This window comes from Psammomys obesus, unplaced genomic scaffold, assembly GCF_907164565.1.
Source record: "Psammomys obesus unplaced genomic scaffold, mPsaObe1.curated_primary_1811, whole genome shotgun sequence".
NCBI lineage: Eukaryota > Metazoa > Chordata > Mammalia > Rodentia > Muridae > Psammomys > Psammomys obesus.
The window spans coordinates 2,130,669-2,157,478 of NW_026589137.1; the positions used below are offsets into that span (position 1 = coordinate 2,130,669).

At 37.7% G+C, this 26,810-nt stretch overlaps 1 protein-coding gene across 6 annotated transcripts in view; it reads left to right on the forward strand.

The window, feature by feature from the left end:
• Positions 1-26,810, forward strand: part of Klhl13 (kelch like family member 13) — a 229,546-nt gene that overhangs the window by 184,799 nt on the left and 17,937 nt on the right. For all 6 annotated transcript variants that reach the window (XM_055604990.1, XM_055604989.1, XM_055604993.1 and 3 more), the window contains 2 exons: positions 18,863-18,995; positions 19,577-19,773. In XM_055604990.1, the coding sequence (XP_055460965.1) occupies positions 18,863-18,995; positions 19,577-19,773 (330 nt within the window). The remainder of the gene's footprint in view (positions 1-18,862; positions 18,996-19,576; positions 19,774-26,810) is intronic.

The following is a 26,810-nucleotide window of genomic DNA, read 5'->3' on the forward strand; positions in this document are numbered from 1 at the left end:
AAAGTGAATGTGCAAGGTTACATTCCCACCAGCAGTGGAGGAGGGTTCTCCTTTTCCCACATCCTCTCCAGCATGTATTGTCACTTGAGTTTTTATCTTAGCCATTCTGATGGGTATAAAGTGAAATCTCAGGGTTGTTTTGATTTCCATCTCCCTGATGACTAAGGACATTGAACATTTCTTTAAGTGTTTCTCTGCCATTCAATATTCCTCTATTGAGAATTTTCTGTTTAGCTGTGTACGGTACTTTTTTTTTCTTTACTTGGTTTGTTGGTATTTAACTTCTTAAGTTCTTTATATTTCTGGATATTAGCCCTCTGTCAGATATAGGATTGCTGAAGATCGTTTCCCAATGTGTAGGCTGTCGTTTTGTTCTGACGACAGTGTCCTATGCTTTACAGAAGCTTTTCAGTTTCATGAGGTCCCATTTATTGATTGCTGATTTTAGAACCTGTCCTGTTTATGTTCTGTTCAGGAAGTTGTCTCCTGTGTCAATGAGTTCTAGGCTCTTCCCCAATTTTTCTTCTAACAGGTTTAGTGTGTCTGGTTTTATGTTGAGGTCTTCGTTTCACTTGGACTTTAATTTTGTGCAGGGTGATAAATGTGGGTCTATTTGCATTTTTCTACATGTAGACATCCAATTATACCAGAACTATTTGTTGAAGATGCTATCTTTTTTTCCATTGTATTGTTTTGCTTCTTTGTCAAAAATCAAGTAACTGTAGGTGTGTGGATTCATTTCTGGGTCTTATATTAGATCCCATTGATCTATATTCTGTTGAAAGTCAACTTTAAATTAGGCTTTGAAGGACAGAGAACATCCATGTGAAAAGTAAAAGGATAAATAAAAAACAATGGAAACAGAGAAATCCTGGGTTGGACAACCTGATATCACGGGTACGGTGGACAGGGTCATAAAAGTTATGAGGGTATAGTTGAGTTAGAACCAAATTTGAGAAGTTTTTGAAAAATAGAAGTTATGATATACACAGTAATGGGGAGCCATTAGATGTTTTGAAAGTGCAAACCATGATGCCTAATGACAACAGTGTTTAGTATATATATGTATATATATTTAAGTGCATCTGTTCCTCTTCTTTCCTCTGAATCAAATGAGGAGCAGCCTCATAAAAACAAAGCTCATATTGTTTTGATCAATTACATAATGTCTTCTTAAAGATTAAGCTAATTACTTAACCTTTTTTTTTGCTTTTTAAAATCTTCTATCCTCATTTGTGAAACACATTATGCATAAGTAATTTTTATTATTCTTGTCAATATGAGTTTCCTGTTTTCGCTTATTCTTTCTGTAAAATTGTAGTCATCACGTTAGTTATAATATACTACTAAATTCTTTGTAAATGAAGAAGTTGGCAGAAATATTTATCTTGTTATTTTAATACCATGCCATACATCAGAATTGCTTTTTGCATGATGGTATTATATTCCATTTGAATTTCACTGCTATCCAACCAACTTTGAAAATGTTATTTTTGCTTATTTTATAATTTTATAACATCAACTCATTTTCCTTTTATACAAAAATTATGACATTTTTTAGACTGAGTTAATATATTTCAGTCTTGTAGGGTATTCATGTACATTCCTTTTGTAATAGAATTTTTCCACATTTAGTTTTTAATTTATTTTTATATTATTCACTTTACATCCCAGTTATAGCCACCTCCCTCATCTCCTCCTGGTCCCACCCTTCCTCACTCTTCCTTTCTCTTCCCCTCCCCTAGTTCTCAGATAGAGGAGCCCTCCTCTTCTATCATCTGAAACTAGCCTCATTATGAGTGATTGCCTACTCTCCTTCTGTGGCCTGGCAAACCTCCCCCTCCAACCCTTACTCTTCCTACCACCACCCTGCCACACATACAACATAGCAGGGTTAGTGATCAAAGATCAGGCAACAGATTCCATGTCAGAGACTTCTTAATATTTGAAGCTTTTGCTACATTGGCTATGTTTAATTTTAAGAAGTAAAAACATTATAGTGCTTGTTTGCCCTGAAAGAATTAGAAGTATAAAAAGATATAGGGAGATTTATAGAAGGAGGAAATGCAAGTATTCAGGAACTGAGGGCAAATAAGTTTCTCTTAAATCAGAACCAAGCCTGGAAGAAATGCAGTAATGGATACATAATAGAAGTGCTAAGACAGAAAGGTAAATTTAAATCAATAGAGGCAATTTTAAGGACATACTTAAAAGTTAACTAGATTATTTTTGATAACATGGTATGATTTTCATCAGATATTAAGGAACATTGACCATAACTGTGGGGAAAATTATTCCCATTCTCTAGGCTTTCTAGATGTTTAAAAAGATTTTTTTTTTAATCACAGTGCAAAGATCTTTTGAGATTATCTTTGAAGTCAGAGTTCTTTTTTTTCCTGATAGAGCATCATATAATCTCAGTTCATTTTTATAATGGATGTTTGTTGAATAGATGTGCTGTAATGTTCAGAATATAGGAACTGCAACCAACACAATGATAAGCCTTTAAACAAAACCCTGAGTCAAATGCTACATTTATTCATATGCATTTTTTTCATTTTAACATATCTGAGTTAATTGTCATTACATCAGCCTCACAAATATATATTCAAATGACTCACTGTCAAGAACTACCCGAGAATTTTTTGTTGTTGTTTTCTTTCTCTCAATAAAATTATATAGGTTTAAAAAAAAAGTTAACTAGAAGCTAAGCAATGTTCATATATGTATAGAGGCAGGGGCAACATAAATTTATAGAAATTATATAAAAATAAGTACAAAATTGGTAGGAGAGAATTAATTTTTTAATGGACATGCTTTGTGCATGATCTCTAGGATCTTTTGTAGAGTTGATCAGAGGAAAAACTTGTGAGATTCCCTGCACTCTTCCCAAAGTTTGGCTATGAGTCTCAACATCTGCTTCAAAGCCATGATCAGTAGAATCTTTCTGAGGCCCTCTGTGGTAAGCTCCTGTCCTGTTCCCTTGAAAGACCAAAGAATGAAAAATTAGGTTTTTTTGTTTTTATTGTTTTTTGGTTATTGAATTAAAGTTTAAATCACAAGCCTGAATGAAGGCCAGCCAGATGGGGACATGTCCAGTCACCTTCGGAGAGGAACCAGACTTACTGCATTCTTTTCCTGCCCATTGAGATACGGTTGCTAGGAAACTGGCCCAGATGGCCTAGCCAGAACTACTTAAAGAGACACTGTCTCCTGGAAACCCACCCAGATGGCCAAGTCAGAACCATTTATGGACTTGGCACCTGCTGTAAACCAGTCATTTCAAAAGTGAATTTCCCTTCCCGAATCATATAACACCAAGGATTGAATCTCCCTCCTCCTGTCCTCGCTTACAGGTTTGCTCTTTAAAAACCTAGACCTCGCTGGAACATACCTCTCATTTTACACAGGGAGCTTGCGGCCTGGGCTTGAGCTTGTATCCAATGAACCCTCATGTGTTTTGCAGCAGAGTCAATTCCTGATGGTCTTTGTGGGTCTCATGAACTGGGCATAACATCATATTTTCTCCCTTTTCCGATGTCTATACCATTTGTCTTTCTGAATGAGGACTGAGAAGCTTCCCTAGCATCCTACTTCTTGCTTAATTGCTTTAGGTGTAAAGATTTTAGTATGTTTTTCCTATATTATATGTCCAATACTCAGTTATATGTGAATATATACCATATGTGCTTTCCTGCTTCTGGGGATTTATTTCATTCTGTAAATGTACCACAATTTCTGTATCCATTGCTCAGTTGAAGGACATCTGAGTACCTGGTTTTATGTTGAGGTCTTTGATCCACTTGGACTTTTGTTTTGTTCAGGGTGATAAATATGGATTTATTTTCATTTTTCTTAATGTAGACATCCAGTTAGACCAGAACCATTTGTTGAAGATGCTATCTTTTTTCCATTGTGTGTGTGTGTGTGTGGTTTTTTTTTCTTCTTTGTCAAACATCAAGTAACCGTAGGTGTGTGGGTTTATTTCTGGGTCTTCAATTCCATTCTATTGATCCACCATTCTGTTTCTATGCCAGTACCATGCAGTTTTTATTACTATGGCTCTGTAGAACAGCTTGAGATCAGGAATGTAGATACCTCCAGACCATCCATTTTGTACAGGATTGTTTTAGCAATTCTGGGTTTTTTGTTTTGTTTTTCCATTGAAATTGAGAATTGTTCTTTCAAGATAGGGAAAGAATTGTGTCAGTATTTTGATGGTATTGCATTAAATCTGTAGATTGCTTTTGGAAGGATGGCCATTTTCACTATGTTAATCCTACTAACCCATGAGTATGGGAGATATTTCCATCATCTCATATCTACTTCAATTTCTTTCTTAAGAGAGTTGAAATTTTATTCAAACAGGTCTTTCACTTACTTGGTTAGAGTCACACCAAGGTATTTTATGTTATTAGTGGTTATTCTGAAGCCTGCTGATTCCCTAATTTCTATTTCAGTCCTTTTGTATTTTGTATACAGAAGGACTACTTGAGTTAATTTTGTACACATCACTTTGCTGAAGGTGTTTATTATTTGAAACAGTTCTTTGGTAGAAGTTTTGGGGTCACTCGTGTGTACAACCATTTCATCTGCGAATTTGTTTCCTCTTGATCTTTTTTAGTTTTTTTATTGGTCTAGCTAGGACTCCAAGTACTGTTTAAGAGACACAGAAAGAGTGGACAGCCTTGCCTTGGACCTGATTTCAGTGGGATTCATTTAATTTTCTCTCCATTTAGTTTAATGTTGGCTACAGTCTTGCTGTACATTGTCTTTACTATGTTTAGGTATGTGCCTTATGTCACTGATCTCTACAAGACTTTAAACATGAACTATTGTTGGATTTTGTCAAATGCTTTTTCCTCATCTAAGGAGATAATCATGTGAGTTTTCAACTTCAGTTTGTTTATATGGTGGATTACATTGATGGATTTCCGTATGTTGAACCACCCCTGCATGACTGGGATGAAGCCTACTTGGTCATGGTGGGTGATATCTTTACATGTTTTTGGATTCGATTTGTAAGTATTTTATTGAGTATTTTTGTGTTAATGTTCATAAGAGAGATAGGTCTGAAGTTCTCTTTTTTTTGTTGGGTCTTTGTGTGGTTTAGTTATCCAGGTGACTGTGGCTTCATAGAATGAGTCTGGTAATCTTCTTTCTGTTTCTTTTTTGTGGAATAGTTTGAAGTGAATATAGCTCTTCTTTGAAGGTCTGTTACAATTCTGCACTGAAACCATTTGGCCCAGGGCTTCCCCCCTCCCCAAGAGGGGAGAATTTTTTTAATTTTCATTTTAATGTTTTGACATTAATTACATTTTATTCAGATTTTTATCCCTGCTGTAGCTCCCTCCTTAATTCCATCCTAACCCCTCCTTCCCTCCCTCTTCTCCTCCCATTCCCCTCTCCAAGTCTACTGATAGGGGAGGTTTTCTTTCCCTTCCATCTGACCCTAGCCTATCAGGTCTCATCAAGACTGGTGCAGTGTCTTCCTCTGTGGACCTGTAAGGCTGCTCCCCCATCAAGGTGAGGTGATCAAAAAGCCAGCCACTGAATTCATGTCAGAGACAGTCACTCTTCACCTTACTAGGGAACCCACTTGGACACTGAGATGCCATGGGCTACATTTGTGCAGGTGTTCTACATTAGCTCCATGCATAGTACTTGGTTGGAGTATCAGTCTCTGAAAAGACCCCTGGGCCCAGATTTCATGGTTCGGTTGTGGAGCTCCTGTTCCATCTAGGTCTTTCTATCTCCCCCTTCTTTCATAAGATTCCCTGCACTCTGCCCAAAGTTTGCCTATGAGTCTCATCATCTGCTTGGATACCCTATTGGCTCGAGTCTTTCAGAGACTTTTTGTGGTAGGCTTCTGTCCTGTTCCCTGTTTTCTCCCTCTTCCAATGTCTATCCTTTTTGCCTTTCTGAGTGAGGAGTGATCATTTTACCCAGGGCTCTCCTTCTTGCTTAGATTCTTTAGGTGTACAGACTGTCATCAGAACAAAACGATAGCCTAGAGACTGGGAAAGGACCTTCACCAAACCTATATTTGACAGAGGGCTAATATCCAGACAAGTAATCCAATTAAAAAAATGGCATCAGAGCTAAACAGAAAATTTTCTGCAGAGGAATATTGACAGGCAGAGAAACACTTACAAAAATGTTCAAAGTTTTTAGTCATCTGGAAAATGCAAATCAAAACAACCATTAGAGTTGCCTTATACCCGTCAGAATGGCCAAGATAAAAAACTCAAGTGACAGTACATGCTGGAGAGGATGTAGAGAAAGGTTTACCCTCCTCCATTGCTAGTGGGAATGTAAACTTGTACAACCACTTTAGAAATCAGTCTGGTGCTATCTCAGACAATTAGGAATAGTGCTTCCTCAAGATCCAGGTATACCGTTCCTAGGCATATATCCAAAACATACTTAAGTATACAACAAGGACTTTTGCTCAACCACATTTGTAGCAGCTTTATTCATAATAGCCAGAAGCTGGAAACAACACAGATGCCCCTCAACTGAGGAATGGATACAGAAATTGAGGTATATTTACACAATGGAATACTGCTCTGCTATTAAAAACAAGGAAATCATGAAATTTGCAGGCAAATGGTAGGATCTAGAAAAGATCATCCTGAGTGATTTATCCTAGAAGCAGAAAGGCACACTTGGTATATACTTACTTATAAGTGGGTATTAGACATATAATATGGGAAGGGAGACTTTTCATGACTGCTTCTATTTCCTTGTAGGATATAGGACTTTTTGATCTATTTACCTGATCTTGATTTAATTATAGTAAATGGAAGCATTAAAAAAATTGTCACTATCCCTTAGATTATCTAATTTTGTGGCATACAGGCTTTTGTAGAAAGACCTAATGATTGTTCGGATTTCCTCAGTGCTTGTTGTTATATCCCCCTTTTCATTTCTAATTTTGCTGATTTAGCTAGTCTCTCTCTGCCTTTTTGGTTTGTTTGTTTGGTTGGTTGGTTGGCTGGTTGGTTGAGGGTTTGTCTATCTCGTTGATTTTTTCAAAGAACCAACTCTTGGTTTCATTGATTCTTTGAATTGCTTTCTTTGTTTCTAATTCATTGATTTCAGGTCTGAGTTTGATTATTTCCAATCATCTACTCCTCTTGGGTGTGTCTGTTCCTCTTTTTTGTTTCCTAAGGGTTTCTAGATGTGCCCTTAAGTTACTTGTATGAGATGTTTCAAACATTTTTCTGAAGGCCCTTAGTAACACTGCTTTCATTGTGTCCCATAAGTTTGGTTAAGTTGTGCCTTAATTTCCATTGAATTTTAGGAAGTCTCTGATTTCTTTTTTCATTTCTTCCCTGACCCAGCTGTCATTGAGTAGAGAGCTGTTCAGTTTTCATGTGTCTGTAGGCTTTTTGTTATTTTTGTTTTTGTTAAGTTCGAGTTTTAATCTATGTTGGTCTGATAGGATACAAAGTATTTCAATCTTCTTGATGCTTTGCTTTGTGTCCAACTATATGATCACTTTTGGAAAAGATTCTGTGAGTTGCTGACAAGAAGGTACACTCTTTGGAGTGAAAAGTTCTGTAGACATCTATTAGGTACAATTGATTTAGGACCTCTGTAATTGTCATTATTTCCCTACTAAGCTTCTATCTACATGATCTGTCTCTTGGTGAGAGTGGAGTGTTGAAGTCTCCCACTATTAAGATGTTGGGATCCATGTGTGATTGAAGCTTTAATGCTTCATTTACAAAAGCAGGTGCTTTTGAATTGAGGGCATAGGTTTTCAGGATTGTGATTTCCTGCTGGTGGATTTTTCTTTTGATGAGAATGGAGTGTCCCTCCTCTTCTTTTTTTAATTTTTCTGAAAGTCTATTTTATTAGATATGGGATGGCTACTCCAGCTTGTTTTCCGGGTCTGCTTGAAAAGCCTTTTTCCAGCCCTTTACTTTACTGTGAGGTAGTGTTTATCTTTGTTGCAGAGTGTGTTTCCTGGATGCAGCACAATGTTGAATCCTATTTTTGCAGCCATTCTGTTAGTCAGTGTCTTTTTTTCCTGGTGTTTGCTTATTTATTGTTCTTTTTTAAAATTTGTTGTTTATTATTTATTATAATTTATTCATTTTGTATCCTGGCTGTGGCTGCCCCCCTCATCTCATCCCAATCCTACCCTTTTTCCCTGTTCTCCCCCTATGCCTTTCCCATAATTCACGGATAGGGAAAGTCCTCCTTCCCTTCTATCTGGCCTTAGGCTATCAGGACTTATCAGGACTGACTGCATTGTCTTTTTTATTGGAGAGTTGAATCTACTGATGTTGATAGATAATACTGTCCAATGAATGTGAGTTCCTTTTATTATGAAGTTGGTGGTGATTGTGTGTTTCTGTGCTTGTCTTCTTTTAATTTTTTGTTGTGAAGTTATGTATATCCTGTGTTTCCTTGGGTGTACTTGATTTCATTCGATTCAAGTTTTCCTTTTAGTATCTTCTGTAAGGCTGGGTTGCTGTGTAGATATTAAGTTTAGATTTGTCATGGAATATTTTATTCTCTCCATTTATGTTGACTGAATGTTTTGCAGGGTATAGTTGTCTGGGTTGGCATCTCTGGTCTCTTAGAGTCTGCATGACATCTGCCTATGCCATTCTGGCTTTCATAGTTTCTTTTGAAAAGTCTTGTGTGACTCTGATAGGTCTATCTTTATATGATTTTTTTGTTATTTTATTTTATTTTAATCACAGGTCATTCACTTGTATCCCAGCCATAGCCCCCTCTCTCTTTCCCTCCCAATCCCATCCTCCCTCCCTCATCTTTGACTTTCCATCTTCCAAGTCTTCTGATAGGGGAGGTCCTCCCCTTCCATCTGACCCTAGCCTATCAGGTATCTTCAGGACAGGCTGCAATGTCCTTATCTGTGGCCTAGCAAGGTGGCGCCTCCCTCGGGGAGAAAGGGAAGATCAATGAGCCAGTCACTGAGTTCATGTCAGAAATAATCCTTGTCTCCCATACTAGGGAACCCACTTGAATACTGAGCTACCATGGGCTACATCAGAGCAGGGGTTTTAGGTTATATCCATGCATGGTCCTTTGTTGGAGAAACAGTCTCATAGAAGACCTCTGTGCCTTGATATATTTGGTCCTTGTAGAGCTACTGTCCCCTCAAGGTCATACTATCTCCCTTTCATTCATATGATTCCCTGCATTCTGCAGAAGGTTTGGTTATTAGTCTCAGCATCTGCTTTGATACACTGCTAGGTAGAGTCTTTCAGAGGCCCCCTGCGGTAAACTTCTGTCTTGTTACTTGTTTTCTCCTACTTCAAATGTTGATCCCCTTTGTATTTCTAGGTTAGGACTGATCATCTTACCCCTAGTCCTCTTTCTTGTTTATCTTCTTTAGGTGTACAGATTTTAGTATGTTTATCCTATCTTATAGGTCTAGTACCCACTTATAAGTGAGTATATACTGTCTTTCTGCTCCGGTGATACCTCACTCAGGATGATCTTTTCTAGATCCCACCATTTGCTTACAAAATTCATGATTTCCTTGTTTTTAATTGGTATTCCATTGTGTAAATGTACCACAATTTCTGTATCCATTCCTCCATTGATAGACATTTGGGTTGTTTCCAGGTTCTGGCTATTACGAATAAAGCTGCTACAAACATGGTTGAGCAAATGTCCTTGTTGTGTGCTTGAGCATCTTTTGGATATATACCTAGGAATGATATAGCTGGATCTTGAGGAAGCAGTATCCCTGATTGTCTGAGAAAGCTCCAGATTGATTTCCAAAGAAGTTGTACAAATTTACATTCCCACCAGCAATGGAGGATTGTTCCCCTTTCTCCACGCCAGCATGTGTTGTCACTAGAGTTTTTGATCTTAGCCATTCATATGGGTGTAAGATGAAATCTCAGGGTCGTTTTGATTTGCATCTCTCTAATGCCTAAGGATGTTGAACATCTCTTTAGGTGTTTCATTGCCATTCTATATTCTTCTACAGATAATTCTCTGTTTAGCTCTGTACCCCATTTTTTAATTAGATTACTTAAATTACTGCTTTTTAACTTCTTTAGTTCTTTATATAGTCCAGATGTAAGCCCTCTGTCATATGTAGGGTTGGTGAAGATCCTTTCCCAATCTGGAGGCTGTCGCTTTGTTCTGATAACAGTGTCCTTTGCTTTACAGAAGCTTTTCAGTTTCAGAAGGTCCTATTTATTGATTGGTGCTCTTAGAGCCTGTGCTGTTGGTGTTCTGTTCAGGAAGTTGTCTCCTGTTCTAATGAGTTCTAGGCTCTTCCCCACTTTTTCTTCTAACCAATTTAGTGTATCTGGTTTTATATTGAGGTCCTTGATCCACTTGGACTTTAATTTTGTGCAGGGTGATGAATATGGATCTATTTTCATTTTTCTACATGTAGACATCCAGTTGGACCAACACCATTTGTTGAAGATGCTGTCTTTTTTCCATTGAATGTTTTTGGCTTTGTTGTCAAAAATCAAGTATTCATAGGTGTGTGGGTTTATTTCTGGGTCTTCCTTTCGGTTGCATTGATCCACCTTTCTGTTTCTGTGCCAATACCATGCAGTTTTTATCACTATTTCTCTGTAGTACAGCTTGAGATCGGGGATGGAGATACCTGAAGATGATCTGTTGTTGTACAGGATAGTTTTAGAAATCCTGGGTTATTTGTTTCTCGGTATGAAGTTGAGAATTTTTCTTTCAAGGCCTGTAAAGAATTGTGCTGGTGTTTTGATGGGGATTGCACTGAATCTGTACATTGCTTTTGGTGGGATGGCCATTTTCACTATGTTAATCATACCGATCCATGAGCATGGGAGATCATTCCATCTTCTGATGTCTTCTTCAATTTCTTTCTTCATAGACTTGAAGTTTTCTCAAACAGGTCTTTCACCTGCTTGATTAGAGTCACTCCAAGGTCCTTTATGTTATTAGTGGCCATTGTGAATGGTGTTGTTTCCCTGATTTCTTACTTGGCACTTTTGTCTTGGGTATACAGGTGGGCTTCTGATTTTTTTGAGTTAATTTTGTATCTAGTCACTTTGCTGAAGGTATTTATCAGCTGAAGGAATTCTCTGGTTGAATTTTTGGGGTCACTCAGGTATACTATCATATCATTTGCGAATAGCAAAACTTTGACTTCTTCCTTTCTGATTTGTATTCGTTGTTCTACCTTACTTGTCCTATTGCGCTAGCTAGGACTTCAAGTACTATGTTGAAGAGATACAAAGAGAGTGGGCAGCCTTTTCTTGTCCCTGATTTCAGTGCGATTGATTTAAGTTTCTCTTTATTGAGATTGATGTTGGCTATAGGCTTGCTGTATAGTGCATTTACTATGTTTAGGTATGTGCCTTGTATCCCTGATCTTTCTAAGACTTTAAACATGAATGGGTGTTGGATTTTGTCAAATGCTTTTTTGACATCTAAGGAGATGATTATGTGGTTTTTCTCCTTCAGTTTGTTTATATGGTGGATCACATTGATGGATTTCCGTATGTTGAACCACCTTGCATGCCTGGGATGAAGCCTACTTGGTCATGGTGGATGATATCTTTGATGTGTTCTTGGATTCGGTTTGCAAGGATTTTGTTGAGTATTTTTGCATCAATGTTCATAAGAGAGATAGTTCTGAAGCTCTCTTTTTTGTTGGGTCTTTGTGTGGTTTAGGTATCAAGGTGACTGTGGCTTCATAGAATGAGTTTGGTAATGTTCTTTCTGTTTCTATTTTGTGGAATAGTTTGGAGAGAATTGGAGTTAGCACTTCTTTGAAGGTCTGGTAGTATTCTGCACTGAACCCATCTGGCCCAGATTCTTTTTTTTTTTTTTTTTTTGAAGGGAGACTGTTGATGACTACTTCAGTTTCCTTGGGGGATATAGGGCTGTTCAATCTTTCGATCTGATTTTGATTCAATTTTGGTAGATGGAATCCATCAAGAAAATTGTCCATTTCTTTTAGATTTTCGAATTGTGTGGCATATAGGCTTTTGTAGTAAGAACTAATGACTTTTTGGGTTTCCTCAGTGTCTGTATTTATGTCCCCCTTTTCATTTCTGATTTTGTTGAGTTCGATAGTTTCTCTCTACCTTTTAGTTAGTTTGGCTAAGGGTTTGTATATCGTCTTGATTTTCTCAAAGAACCAGCTCTTGGTTTCATTGATTCTTTCAATAGTTTTATTTGTTTCTAATTGATTTCAGCCCGGTGTTTGATTATTTCCAGCTGTCTGCTCCTCTTGGGTGTATCTGCTTCTTTTTTTTCTAGGGCTTTCAGTTGGGCCATTAAGTTGCTTGTATGAGATATTACAAATTTCTTCTTGAAGGTGCTTAGTGCTATGAATTTTCCTCTGAGAACTGCTTTCTTTGCGTCCCATAAATTTGGGTAGGTTGTACCTTCGTTTCCATTGAATTCTAGGAAGTCTTTAATTTCTTTCTTTATTTCATCCTTAACCCAGCTGTCATTGAGCAGCAAGTTGTTTAGCTTCTATGTGTGTCTAGGCTTTTTGCTATTTCCATTGTTGTTGAGGTCCAGCTTTAGTCCATGGTGGTCACATAGAATACAGGGTATTATTTCAATCTTCTTGTATCTGTTGAGGCTTGCTTTGTGCCAGACTATATGGTCATTGTTGAGAATGTTCGGTCAGGTGTTGAAAAGAGGGTATACTCTTTTGAGTTTGGGTGAAAAGTTCTGTAGATATCTATTAGATCTATTTGAATTAGGACCTTTGTAAGTGCCTTTATTTTCCTATTTGGTTTATGTCTAGATGATCTATCCCTTGGTGATAGTGAAGTGTTAAAGTCTGCCACTATTAAGGTGTTGGGATCGATGTGTGATTAAGGCTTAACATTATTAAGCCTTAATAATGTTTCCTTTACAAATGTAGATGCTCTTGTATTTGGGGCATAGATGTTCAGAATTGTGATGTCCTCTTGGTGGATTTTACCTTTGATGAGAATGTAGTGCCCCTCCTTTTTTTGATTAATTTTTGTTGAAAGTCTATTTTATTAGATATTAGGATAGCTACTCCAGCTTGTTTTCTGTGTCCATTTGCTTGAAAAACAGTTTTCCAGCCCTTTACTCTGAGGTAGTGTCTATCTTTGTTGCATAGGTATGTTTCTTGGATGCAGCAGAATGTTGAATCCTGTTTCTGTACCCATTCTGTTAATCTGTGTCTTTTTATTGGAGACGTGATTCCATTGATGTTGATAGATAATAGTGACCATTGAATGTTGTCCCTATTATTCTGTAGTTGATGGTGTTACTGTGATTCATTGTTTGTTTTCTTTTAATTTTTTTTTTGGGGGGGGGGATTATCTGTAACCTCTGTTTTCTTGGGTATAGTTGTTTTCGTTGGATTGGAATTCTCCTTCTAGTATCTTCAGTAGGGCTGGTTTACTGTTTCGATATTGTTTAAATTTAATTTTTTCATGGAATATTTTGTTTTCTCTATCTATGTTGATTGAAAGCTTTGCAGGGTATAGTATTCTGGGTTGGTATCTGTGGTCCCTTAAAGCCTGCATGATATCTGCCCAGGCCCTTCTGGCTTTCATAGTTTCTGATGAGAAGTCCACTATGATTTCAATTGGTCTACGTTTTAATGTTACTCGGCCTTTTTCCCTTGCTGCTTTTAATATTTTTTCTTTGTTCTGTAGATTAAATGTTTTGACTATGATGTGGCGTGAGGAGTTTCTTTTCTGATCTAGTCTATTTGGTGTTCTGTAGGCCTTTTGTATGTTTATGGACATCTCTTTCTTTAGGTTGGGAACATTTTCTTCTATTATTTTATTGAAAATATTTTCTGGACCCTGGAGCCTGGAATCTTCTTTTTCATCAATTCCTATTATTCTTAGATTTTGCCTTTTCATGGAGTCCTTGATTTCTTGGATGTTTTGTGTTTGGGATTTTTCCAATTTCCAATTTGAGAGAAGTATCAATTTCTGTGAATGTATCTTCAGCACCAGAGATTCTCTCTTCCATCCCTTGTATTCTATTGGTGATGCTTACCTTTCTGGTTACTTCTCTTTTCTCTAAGTTCTCCAGCTCCAGGGTTTTTTCAGTTTGTGTTTTATTTATTTATTCTAATTCTGTTTTCATGCCTTGCACCATTTCCTTCATCTGTTTGAATGTAGATTTCTGTCTCTCGATGTTGGTCTCTATTTTTTTGTATGTTTCCTCTCTATGTGCCATTAATTGTATTTCTATTTGCACTTCTATTTGTTTGGCTATATTTGCCTATGTTTCTTTGAGAACTTTGTTTATTTCCTCTTTCTTTGCCTCCACTTGGGTGGACAATTGTTTGAGAGATTTGTTCGTTTCCTCTTTAACTGCCTGGATTTGAATGGCTATTTCTCTGAGAGATTTGTTTGTTTCCTCCTTATGTGCCTCAAATAACTGGATAAGCATAGCTTTAAAGTCACTTTCTCGAGTTCCTGATGTTTGGGGGGTGGCTGGTGAAGCCATGATGTCTTGATTTATGTTGGATGTGTTATTTTGGCAACCCTTGGGCATTTGGTTATCTGTAGCTTTCACTGTTTGTTCCCGGATTCTTCAGATTAGATTGGTCTTTCTCTGGTGTCTGGAGAATTCATCAGGAATATGAGAAAGGTCCAGTGGTTTCAGCATGTGCGTTGGTGTTTCAGCTGTACCTGTGGGAGGAAAGTCCACAGGTGCAGAAGGACAAATGCAGAGAAGCATGTGAGCTTGCATGTACATGGAAGTGTGCCCTGAGGGACAGGGTGATAGAGAATGTAGAGACCTTCATTGTGAGAGAGGGGCTCCTGGCAGGCACTGAAGGGGTCGCAGGCACTTAAGATACTGCAAGCACTGTTGATGATTGTGGGCACAGATTCCCTGAGGACGTCTGTGGCCTACAGGCTACTGGTATTCTTCTCTAACTGAGTTCCCAGAGTTATTTGCCTAAATTCCACTGGTAGATCCACAGAGCAAGGGCTTCAATATCCCACGAGGCCCTCTATTTCTCACAGTGGATGTGTGGGTAGGAGGGGTCTGACATCTGCCTGCTGGCTTAGAAGCACCCTGAATCTGGGATTCTGTAAGCACTTGAGGGCGCCTCACTTTCTAGCAAGTCAGATTGAAAAGCACAGGTGTTCCTTTTGTTCTCTACTGGCTGGATTGGAACTGCTGAGTCAAATATAGCTGGTTGAGCTCAGTCAGCTCAGTGGTGCTGCAGCCTTTGGGCTAGAGAGTCCAGCTGCGGCTGGAGATCTAGGGTGTCCAGGTGCTTGCTGGTAGGTCCTGGGGAGCCCCTAAAGTGGTCCACAGACCTAGGTGGCCCAACATCTGCTATACCTGGGTGTTTTTGCAGGTCTGCTAGACTTTGGTGGCTGTTCATCTGGCTTTCTGCCACTGAGGCATTGGATGGTTCGAAAAGTCACTGGCTAGGAGGCCCTGTGGAGTCAGTAATACTGCTCACAGATGTGGGACCCGAGAAGGATTGTACTTGATGTGGGATTCTGTGGCTGGCACTGGGAGGGTGTGTGCTCTGAAGGATGGAGTTCAGTGGGCGGGTACAGCTGCCTCTTGCGGCTGAGGAGCTAGAAGCCCTGCCTCTACTGTCTTGTTCCCCAGGCAGTGAGTTTTGTGCTCAGCTCACTGACGCTGTGTGTAGGCTCCCCTGAGGAGAAGGGAGGCCCGAACAAGGGAAGTGCCCCTCTCCGTTCCCAGAGAAGTCCACACCTGATCTGAATCTATAAGTTCTCTCTGCTTCTGTGGTGTCTCCTCTCTTTCAGAAAGCCAAAACGTCTAAATTCTGGCTTTGGTTGCCCCTCCACTCACCAATTTCGGAGGTTGAGATGCTTTGCCTCTCAAAAACGGTGCGTGCTTATCGCCACCGTCTTGGATCCCCCCTATATTTATGTGTTACTTGGCCTTTTTCCCTTGCTCCTTTTAATATTTTTTTCTTTGTTCTATGGATTTCGTGTTTTGACTATTATGTGACATGGGGAGTTTCTTTTCTGGTCTAGTCCATTTGTTGTTCTGTAAGCCTCTTGTATGTTTATAGACATCTCTTTAAGTTGGGAAAATTTTCTTGGATGTTTTTCTTGAAAATTTTTTCTGGACCTTGGTGTCCGGAATCTTTTTTGTCTATCCCTGTTATTCTTATGTTTTGTCTTTTCATGGTGTTCTTGATTTCTTGGATCTTTTTTGTCAGGACCTTTTCTGAATTTTTGTCATTTTTGAGAGATGTATTGATTTTTTCAATTGTGTCTTCAGCACGTGAGATTCTCTCCTTCTTATGTTGAATTCTGTTGGTTATGCTTACCTCTGTGTTTTCAGATCTCTTCGCTAGGTTTTCCATCTCCAGGAGTTTTTCTGTGTGTTTTCTTTGTTGATTCTAATTCCATGTTTATGTCTTGCACCATGTCCTTCATCTGTTTGTATTTGGATTTCTGTCTGTCCATGATGGCCTCAAGTTTTTGTTTGTTTCTTCTCTGTGTTCCTCCATATGTGCCTCTACATGTGCCTCTATTTGTTTGGTTGTAGTTGCCTGTATTTCTTTGAGAGCTTTGTTTGTTTCTTCTTTATGTGCCTCTAATAACTGGATAAATATAGATTTGAGATAATTTTCCTGTTTCCGATGAATTAAAATATCCATTGATTTTTGGGGTTGCTGGTGAAGCCATGATGTCCTGATTTTTGTTGGATGTGTTCTTATGCCAACCTCTAGCCATCTGAGTATTCATAAAATTTGCTGTTTGTTCCTGGAGTCTGTACTTCAGACTGTGTCCGTATGTCTCTGGCATGTGGAGTATTCTTCATGAAGATGATAGAGGACCACTGGTTTGAGTGTGAATTTTGATGTTTCAACTTTAGCTAAGGGAGGAAGGTTGCAGGAGCATGTGTGCAAGAGAGGGGAGTGTACGTGGAAGTGTGCCTTGGAGGACAGGTTGCTAGAGTGTGTAGCTGCCTGGAATGGTGGAGCTTAAGAGCAAGTGTGGGAGCAGTGTGCATGTGAAAGTGCCCTGAATATGTCAGTGGCCCACAGGCCTGTCTTACTGTCCTTCAGGCACTCATATCTGTCTGGGTTGCACCATTTTGGCTCCTGGAATTGTTTGCCTGGACTTCACTGGGTAAGCATAGAACTGGGGCTTCAATGTTGAGAAGGCTCTCCCAGAGATCTCTATATTTCCCACAGTTTGGGGGGTGGGCGAGACGAATCTGATACCTAGATTTTAGGGTAGAGGGATCCCAAATCTTGGGCTGTGTGCACCCAAGGGAAGGCACACTCACTACTAACAGACTTCTGCGGAAATCACGAGGAGGGGGCACAGTTTTCTATTCTTAGATTTGGGCTCACAGGGGCAAATAAAAGTAGAGGAGATCCATCAGTGGTGTCTGTTCTTTGGCTGCCAGACAGTGGTATCTGCTCTTTGGCTGCCAGGCGAGGATGCCTGTACTTTGGCAACCTCCTCCACTGCCTATGCAGGGAGACCTGTACTTGAGGCAGCCTCCTCTGCTGCCTCTGCTGGCTCAGTCACTGAGCCCTGCAGCAGCCACTGAGCAGGGAAGCCAGTACTTGGGGAAGCCTCTGCTGTCTCAGTCACCTAGCAGGGAAGCCTGCTACTGCCTCTGGCTCTGCTGGTCCAGCTGGGACAAGGGAAAGTGCAAGGGGTTGAAAGTTTGCCAGTCTCAGATCTGCAGATGTCTAAGGGTAACATGGATCCAATATGTCTCAGTTCTCAGGTTGTCTCCTCTAGCCTGGGAAGCCTCAAACCCGTCCATACACTCACCAGTTTGGGAGTTTCCGATCCTCTGCCTCTTAGATATGGTGCTGGTCGCCACCATCTTGGACCCTCCTCCCCCCCCCATATTAGTTCTTATTATTTTTGTTTGTTATAATCTTAGAAAGTGATTTCAATAACTTTCCATCAACCGTGCTTTGTTCTATAATGAAACATTTCTTTGAAACTACAAATTGAGTCACATTCTTACTTTTTTGCCTCATTATTAAATTTTGTATAGTTCCCTTTTTGCAGCTTGTTATGACCTTTTCTCTGTTTATTATTTTTAATAAAGTAAATTATGTAATTCATCCTGTAAAATATGTTGTGTGATACACATTCATTGTGGAATCTGCCCATTGTAAACACCACTTTTCATTCTCCTAATAGTAGAGGCAGGGATGAACTCCCTGTTAGATGGTATAGCTGAAGGAGTTAATCAACAGGTCCTCTTCTCACTTGGACCTGTTTTTCCTCTCCACTACTAATCCTTTAAGCCTTGGAGTCTATTAAGCCTCCTGTTGGGACTCTCTACACTCCTTTTATCAAAGATAATTAAATCTTTGACCTGATAGATAATTGGCCAAACAGCAGCAGCAGTAAGCTGAGTTTTGGAATATTTAAAGCATAATCCTTAATTTTCAAAGAGAGTAAACAATTTAGCTGATAAAATGAACTCCAGTCTTGCACTTGATACAGATAGATACTCTCTCTGTCTCAAGGGGAAAAATGTATCTAAGTGCAAAATATTCTATTAAAATCCTATAGCAGTGTATCCACATGATTTTATAAAGCAATTCTGGAAGGTCAAAGGTTTTTATATTATGTATGGAGAAAACAAATATAAGTGATCATTTTTTTTTCTCCAGGTAGGGTAAATAGATGTGTAAATAAATGAATTTGCATACTTCTGTTTGTTCTCAATGTAAATTAGCCTAAATAATCTATTTTTCATGGAGGGAAATGTATACATATATAAGCAAAGCACTTTTTATTCTTTCTGAGCAGCCTTTTGGCTTCGTTGTAAAAATGCACTAGATGTATGAGCTTGAAAGCAGAAGTTTAGGACACAGCAATTGTAACCTCCTTTTTTCTCTTGATTCCTGGCTCAAATCATGTGCTTATTCCAGGGCTTTGAGCAGCTTCGGCATGAAGGATTGCTTTGTGACGTCACGCTGATGCCAGGTGATAGTGATGATACCTTTCCTGTGCACAGAGTCATGATGGCATCTGCTAGTGACTACTTTAAAGCTATGTTCACAGGTAAGTCTCCTTTTAACACCTTGTGTTCACATTAACAAATTAGGAGAAATCCATGTTTAAGTATTTTTTTTAAATTTCTAACCAGAAATTCAGTATTTTACTCTATGTCATTATAAAATAATAATAATAATAATAATAATAATAATAATAATAATAATAATAATAATAATAACACTTTTAAAAGAAATATTCACCAGTATGTGTGGTTTTGTGTGGTGCTGTTCTGTCATGGGATATTGAAGCAGTTTTGTACCATCCCTTCAACTTCATAGCCTTTCTTTTTTAATATCCAAATGGACTATCAGAGATTCTGTGTTCCTATAATATGGTCTTCAATCCTTCAAAGGATAGGAAGTAATAGAATATTTGAAGGCACTTCTATTATATTTGGTCTTCCTTAGTATAGAAAGAATTTATTCAAGTGCTCTTTTACTTATGAAAAACATGCAAAGGCCCAGCTGGGAAATGGATGCTTACTTGGAATAAGACTTTCCCTTCATTTTACTGCATGTAATTAGCAACAGAAGTGAGCTTGTTCTTAATTCTCTACCTTCATTTAATGGACTATCTTTTCATTTAAGGTGGAATGAAAGAACAAGATTTAATGTGCATTAAGCTTCATGGTGTGGGCAGAGTAGGTCTCAGGAAAATTATTGATTTCATCTATACTGCAAAGCTTTCTCTTAACATGGACAACCTTCAAGACACGCTGGAAGCTGCTAGCTTTCTTCAGATTCTGCCGGTCTTAGACTTCTGTAAAGTATTTCTCATATCTGGGGTAAGCTGTTTTCATATTTTACTTTTCTTGTAATACATGCTCATTCAGAGTTAGAAAAGGGATCAATTGTATAGAGTTAGAAAAGGGATCAATTGTATAAACATGTAAAATTCATCATCAAAAAAGGATGTTGTATAACATGTGGTATGGGAGTAAATGGAAAATAAAAGCAGTGAATTTTACAAAGTAGAATTATTTAACAAAACCTTTCCTGTAGTCAAGTGACGTAGAATACTAATAACATAGTAATGGGAAGAGGGACTGCCTCTGACATAATCTGATTGGCCTGCTCGTTGAACACCTCCCCCTGAAGGGGGAGCAGCCTTACCAGGCCACAGTAGAGGACAGTGCAGCCACTTTTGATGAGAACTGATAGACTAAGATCAGAAAGGAGAGGAGAACCTCCCCTATCAGTGGACTTGGGGAGTGGCATGCATGCAGAAAGGGGAGGGAGGGTGGGATTGGGAGGGAAGGAAGGAGGGGCTTATGGGGGGATACAAAATGAATAAAGTGTAATTAATAATAAAATAATAATAATAATAAAAAAAAGAATACTAATAACATTTGATAAATATGTGCCTTAACTTGTTAAATAATTTTATATACTTTAGATTTATTTTGGTGATTTTATAAACTTATTTTTATACAGTAGCCTTCTTTTATAGAATTATGTAGAAAGTAATCTGAGTTTCTAGAATTCTGCTAAAACAGGCTTGGCCTTTGTTTCTTCTTTGACAATGGGGACTCAATCTTTAATTTAAATCCTTAGAACATATGCTGAACAGAGGTTAGCTTTTTATCAACTAATCAATGAATGTCATAACAGTTATTCTGTTCCTACAGGTATTATTTTATTTTTGTCAAGACTCTTAATTTTATTTTAGGACACTGTGTTTATACAGAGATAACAAAATTTCTATAGCTACGGGAGGCTGCTTCTGTGTTAAAATTATAGTAATAGTGAAATTTTATGTATTTTATAATTCACAATTTGATAAATAATACATTTTCCTATAATTGGTTTTAACTAATGTCAAATTTAATTTTGGTTATTTGCTCTTTGGCCTTTTAAGACTTTTGAATATGAACTCTTCCTTAAAACACTAAATTTTGGGAACATATTTACGTAATTATTTTATTAATAAGATGCTTTTAATCAACAGGTGAATCAATAATGAAAACATATAAGCACACAATGAAATTATGAAAAGAATATATTCCTATCATTTACAGTTACAAGGATTAGCCTAGGGTATATCTAGTGAAATAAGCCACATACAGAAAATTAATATTACCTCTTTACACTCATATGTGGAAGCTAGAAAAGCACGTCATAGAAACATAGGATAATAGTGGTTACCAGACTCCAGGGAATGTAGGGTAAAAGGAAGTTTATGGAGAAATTGGTTAGTAGGTACAGAAATAATACATGGGAGTATTCTGGTGTTCTATAACAGCACAAAGAGTGACTATTTCTAATAGTGTTTCATATATTTCAAAATAACTATAAAAGTATTTTAAATGTCTATATAACAAAATTATGAATGGTTAAGATTATGGACATCCTAATTACTCTAATTATAACATAACATCTATTTTTGAACATCACATTGTAGCAGTAAATTTATGTAAGGAATATATGTGTTAATTCAAAATAAAATAAAAAAATTAGGCATATTAATAAAAAAACATTTTAAAATGAGAAACTTTCTGTAAGTCAGCCAATGCTCATTTCTATTAAGATCTGTTTTTAAACACATTTCTTACAGTGTTAGAGTACTCAAATGACTCTCATAATTACTTGTAAAATTTTAAGCTAATTGTTATTTTAAAAGTTTTATGACAATATGGTGGTATATTAGTGACTTGTATCATTACTGCTGAATAGCCTAAATGAGGTTTATTAATCTCTCTTGCTACTAGTTGCCAGCATTACTAAATTTGTGTTCTAAATTTCATTTCAATCTCATTATGCAGAACCCATACTGTTAACAACTGCTTTCTCCTAGTTTCATGTCACTAATAGCATGTGACAGCTTCAAGTAAACGGTGATTATATTGAATGTATTTTCATACTGTCATAAATCCAAGAATTATTTTAGTAGTATCCCTTACAACTTATGTTTTCAAACTCTCTAACATTGCTTCCCACTGAGCTTAGAAACTCATCTCAAAACCAACTAAGAAAGTGCAATGGTTTCTTTGGAGATAGAGATTACCAAGAAGCATTATGACCTATTATCTACCAGAAGTTTGCTGTTTATAAGTTCAGATATTTTGATCAGTTACTTTGCTGAAAGAAGATGACAAAATTTATTGTGTGTGTATATGTGTGTGTGTATGAGAGACACACAGAGACAGAGTATGTGTGTGTGTAAGACAAAGACAGACAGAGAGATAATGTATATATTTGTATATGTATGTACATTTTTGAGACTATATACCCTTGCCTGGCCTGTAAAACTCAGTGTAGACCCAGCCTGGCCTCAAACTCAACAGTGATCTGCTTCAGCCTCCTTAGTGCTGGGATTAACATCATGAATCACCACAGCCAACTGTATTTAATGTTAGTATATTCCTAGCAGATTAGTATAGAAAATAACTCTATTTTAAGATGACTTTATTTAAAAGCAATTTTATTTAGAGATGGAATGATAATTTTATATATTTACACATTTCCAATAATTCACAAGTTGTTTTTTAAGGTGTTTGAAATGCTTGCTATAAGTAAGACTTGTAACCTTGAGATGCTTCCATTATCATGAACATTTAATATTGTCTTCAAGACTTGTTTGCTCTTAATAAGTTTAGCAGATAAGCTATACCCTATCTATTAAAGAGACTTGACATTGGCAATATTGACTTGTGCTATACAGTTTATTCTTCTGCCTTTCCATAGCAGATTTCCTTGCCTGTGAACTTCTAGGAGATGCATCTTTTTCTGGACATCATTCTACTTTGTTTATGTTTCCTTTTGCTTACTGAGGCTGTGGTTGGGTGCTTTTATGATGTAAATCTCCTCTCTCATGGTCTTTGAATTATATTTTAGAAAATTGTTATATAGTCTCAGAATCTTTCCTTTTTTGTGTTTCTTAGTTAAACCACTATTCAGCTTTGAAATATTTCTCACTTTCTTCTCAGCAAGTTAAAGTGAAATAGCAACACAGTATGCCTGGAGCCTTTTCTACTTAGAACTTCAAGTTTCATGATACTATGACGATTTCACATAGCAGGATTTTTTTTCTTTTAGTTATTCCCTGGACTGAATTATTATGGGTAATTTCTTAAAGGTGATACCATGCTTTAAAAACTGTGTGCCGAAACCAAATGTTTTGAAGGAAATAAGCTTCATGTGTGTGATGATACATTGAGACTGTACCACAAATTACTGAAGCGGTAGTCAAGTTAGAGCTTTGAAAAGAAACATTGCTTTCAATTCTTGTTTTTTTTTTTTTTTTTCATGTGTGTAGATAAAGAACACTGGTTAGCCCTTGGGGACCTCCCCTTCTCTGAGAAGAGGTGCAAAATGGGAAGGGGGAACCTGGATGAGAGGAGGGAGAGGGCTGGGATCAGGCTGTAAAAAGATAAAGAAAGGAAGAAAGAAATAAAGGAAGGAAGGAAAGAAGGAAGAAAGGAAGGAAGGAAGGAAGGAAGGAAGGAAGGAAGGAAGGAAGGAAGGAAGGAAGAAAAGAATGGTAGCTAGTAAAATGTAAATTGGCAAAATGACATCCAGAAAGAATTTATGTAGTAATTTTGAATGATACGTTTAAATATGATAGCAAACTCACTTTCATGTTCATTAAAATTTCACTTTTGTATAACAGAGCCTGAGGCTCAATAGAAGAAAAAAAATCAATTTTCCTTCTAACTTCGTCATCTTTTATGATGATTGCCTTATTCTTAGGGAAATAATTAGAATTATATTTTATAGGATCTTAGCAATTTTGATACTGCTGTATCCTTTTTTGGTTCTAATGGGAAAGACAACTCTGAAATGAACATAAAATACTATTGATTAATGCTGTAAATCAGAATAGATAAAATTATTTGTAAAATTTAAAAATACTTTCATATGTTGTGTTGCCTTGTTTTTAGCCACATGCTTAAAAAAATTACATTAGGGCTTTTGAGTATACTTTCTGTCCCAGGCCTCTAGCACACTCCCATTCTCTGGAGCGTTTTTCTCTTTTTTAATAAACTGTATTTATTTCTATCACTAAAAATAAAAGTAATGGGTGAGAGAGATGTCTTAATGGTTAAGAGTCCCACCTATTCTTCTATCTTTAGTTTTTGAAGAGCTTCTACAATGACTTCTGGAGTAGTGGGACTAGTTAGTGTGCATTCCCAGCAGTAGTCTTTGAGTTCCTGTCCTTATCCCACCCCCATTCCAGCGAAAATTTGTTGTCATATGTTTTTCTGATGATTGCTATTCTGTGTGAATCTCAGGGTAGTTTTGTTATTGAACTTGGGCCTCACAATTTATGCCCAAGATAGGTCTGGCCACAGGTCCTCAGAATCAAATTAAAAGGAAAGAAGAATATGCCAACTTATTCAATGTAGCCACATTGAGAAAGGGACAAAGAGATCCCCCAAGTCCCCCCTACCCCCAAGTCCATCTTTAGGGTCTTGAAGTGAGATAAAAATTTAAACACCAACCAAGGACTATTCGTGGAGATGACCTGGAACCCCTGCACAGGTGTAGCCCATGGCAGTTCAGTGTCCAAGTGGGTTACATAGTAATGGGAGGAGGGACTGCCTCTGACATAATCTGATTGGCCTGCTCGTTGATCACTTCCCCCTGAGGGGGAAGCAGCCTTACCAGGCCACAGTAGAGGACAATGCAGCCACTTTTGATGAGAACTGATAGACTAAGATCAGAAAGAAGAGGAGAACGTCCCCTATCAGTGGACTTAGGGAGTGACATGCATGCAGAAAGGGGAGGGAGGGTGGGATCGGGAGGGGAGGAGGGAGGGGCTTATGGGGGGATACAAAATGAATAAAGTGTAATTAATAAAAAATTAAAAAATAAAAAAAAATTTAAACAGGGGGCACATTTAAGTAGTCCCAATCAATCCAGCACACTATTGATCCTCGGGTATCGGCATTTTGGTCTCATCCTGTAAAGTGGTCTGACAAGTTACAAGTAAGTATTAAATCTCTTTTCTGGAGAAAAAATCCCCTACTTGCTGAGGCTTTTCTTTTCTCCCACCATGAGATTCCTGAAAATATTCCCATTTCTTTGGAGTCTGTTGTTTCAATATTTTAATAGATTGGGAGACACAAATGTCTCTAGAGTATCTTGATTTCTTCTAGACCTGTAACAGTTTGATTTGCAGAATGTTTAATGTTGTTTGATATATCACAGCTAAGAATTTTGAACAATGTTTGATATATTTATTGATCATTTGTATGTCTTTAGATCCTTTGTCTATAATTGGATTAGTTCTTTAACTGTTTTACGTATGTTTTCATTATCCCTTTGTATCAAAAGGTTCTTTAACTTTTGTCTTGTGATGTGTCCTGTGGCTATGCACGGAAGTCTGACAGGAAATGCGTTTTACATCTCCTCTCCCATATTAGCTTGTTTGATTGCATATGCTTCCATTTTCTAATTTCGTTTAATCCACCCTTGGGCTGTGTTTCTAACAAGCTAGAAAGCATCAAGAAGAATTTAATATATAGCATGGGTGAGGTAGTAGAACCTGAAGCAATAGAATTGATATTATAAAGAACTTACTAATAAATTTGCTTCAGAAAAATTAAGTCACACAAGTGGAATTTAGTGAAAAGAGCACTGACTCCAAAATCCCCCAAAGATAAGTAGCATGCTTAACCAGGCATGTTAAAGATAAACACAATTTAGGGTGCTGGGATATAAATGTTTACTCATCAGAATATATCAGCTATAAGGCTCTGATTCCTGTAACAAAGGAAATAGCACTGACTTGAAACCAGCCATTAGTCCCTGGTTTCTATACCAAAGACATACCTCTAAGGGACAGCTAAGGCTAGGAGGCAGCATAGGGCTAAACCATCCTTAAGTAAGTTCAGGTGTTCCATTGTGCTCTTATCAGGAAAATACAATTCTGCCAGGTGGGTAAGGTGATCCCCTGGTAACAATTATTTGAAAAAGAACGGCACTGGAATGCTTAAAATAATTCTGGCAATATGCAATATCTATTCTGTGTAAAGCTCCTATTGCCTAAGTGGCCAGACTTACAGTCACCTGTTTCTATTTGGGTACCAACTCTTATTTAGGCATTAGCCTCAGTCAACCAGGAGCTTTGTTTAGTACAGAGCTATATTTCATCTCTTAAGTGTGGGGAGTTATTTCTCAGTGAGAAGGTGTATTTTTATAATGTCGGTGAGAGATAGTTGAGATTTTCAGATTTTTTTTTTTTTAGTCTCTACTTTTTCCCTTGAGAGTATAAAAGCAGGCATTCATTTGTTTAATCTGTACCAGGATCGCTTTGTATATAACACTGCTCCTTTAACAAAATAATACCACAGATTTCTAATCAAATGTGCCAGTGAATCATTAAATTACATTAATGAAGGTGTTTGGGTGCAGCTGCAATCATTTGAATCTGCAGCAGCAGCAGCAAGGACTAACATTGTTAATGAAAACACAACTAGGAAAATTATAATGTGTAACCTATTTTTAGGATGGCTTGAAGGTTTGATTTAATAACTTATAATAAAATATGTCAAGTAAACATGAGTAAAAAAATTGAAGAACAATTTTAGAAAGGCCTAGATATGGTTGAGGAATTTCTCATGTTTTTCAGTTCAGTATACACCCTCCCCTCCCCGAGGGGGCCGCAGCCTTACCAGAAAACAGAGGAAGACAATGCAGCCAGGCCTGATGAGACTTGATAAGCTAGGGTCAGATGGAAGTGGAGGCGAACTCCCCTATCAGTGGATTTGGAGAGGGACATGTGTGGAGAAGAGGGAGGGAGGGTGGGATTGGAAGGGAATGAGGGAGGGGGCCACAGCTGAGATACAAAGTGAATAAACTGTAATTAATATAAAAAATA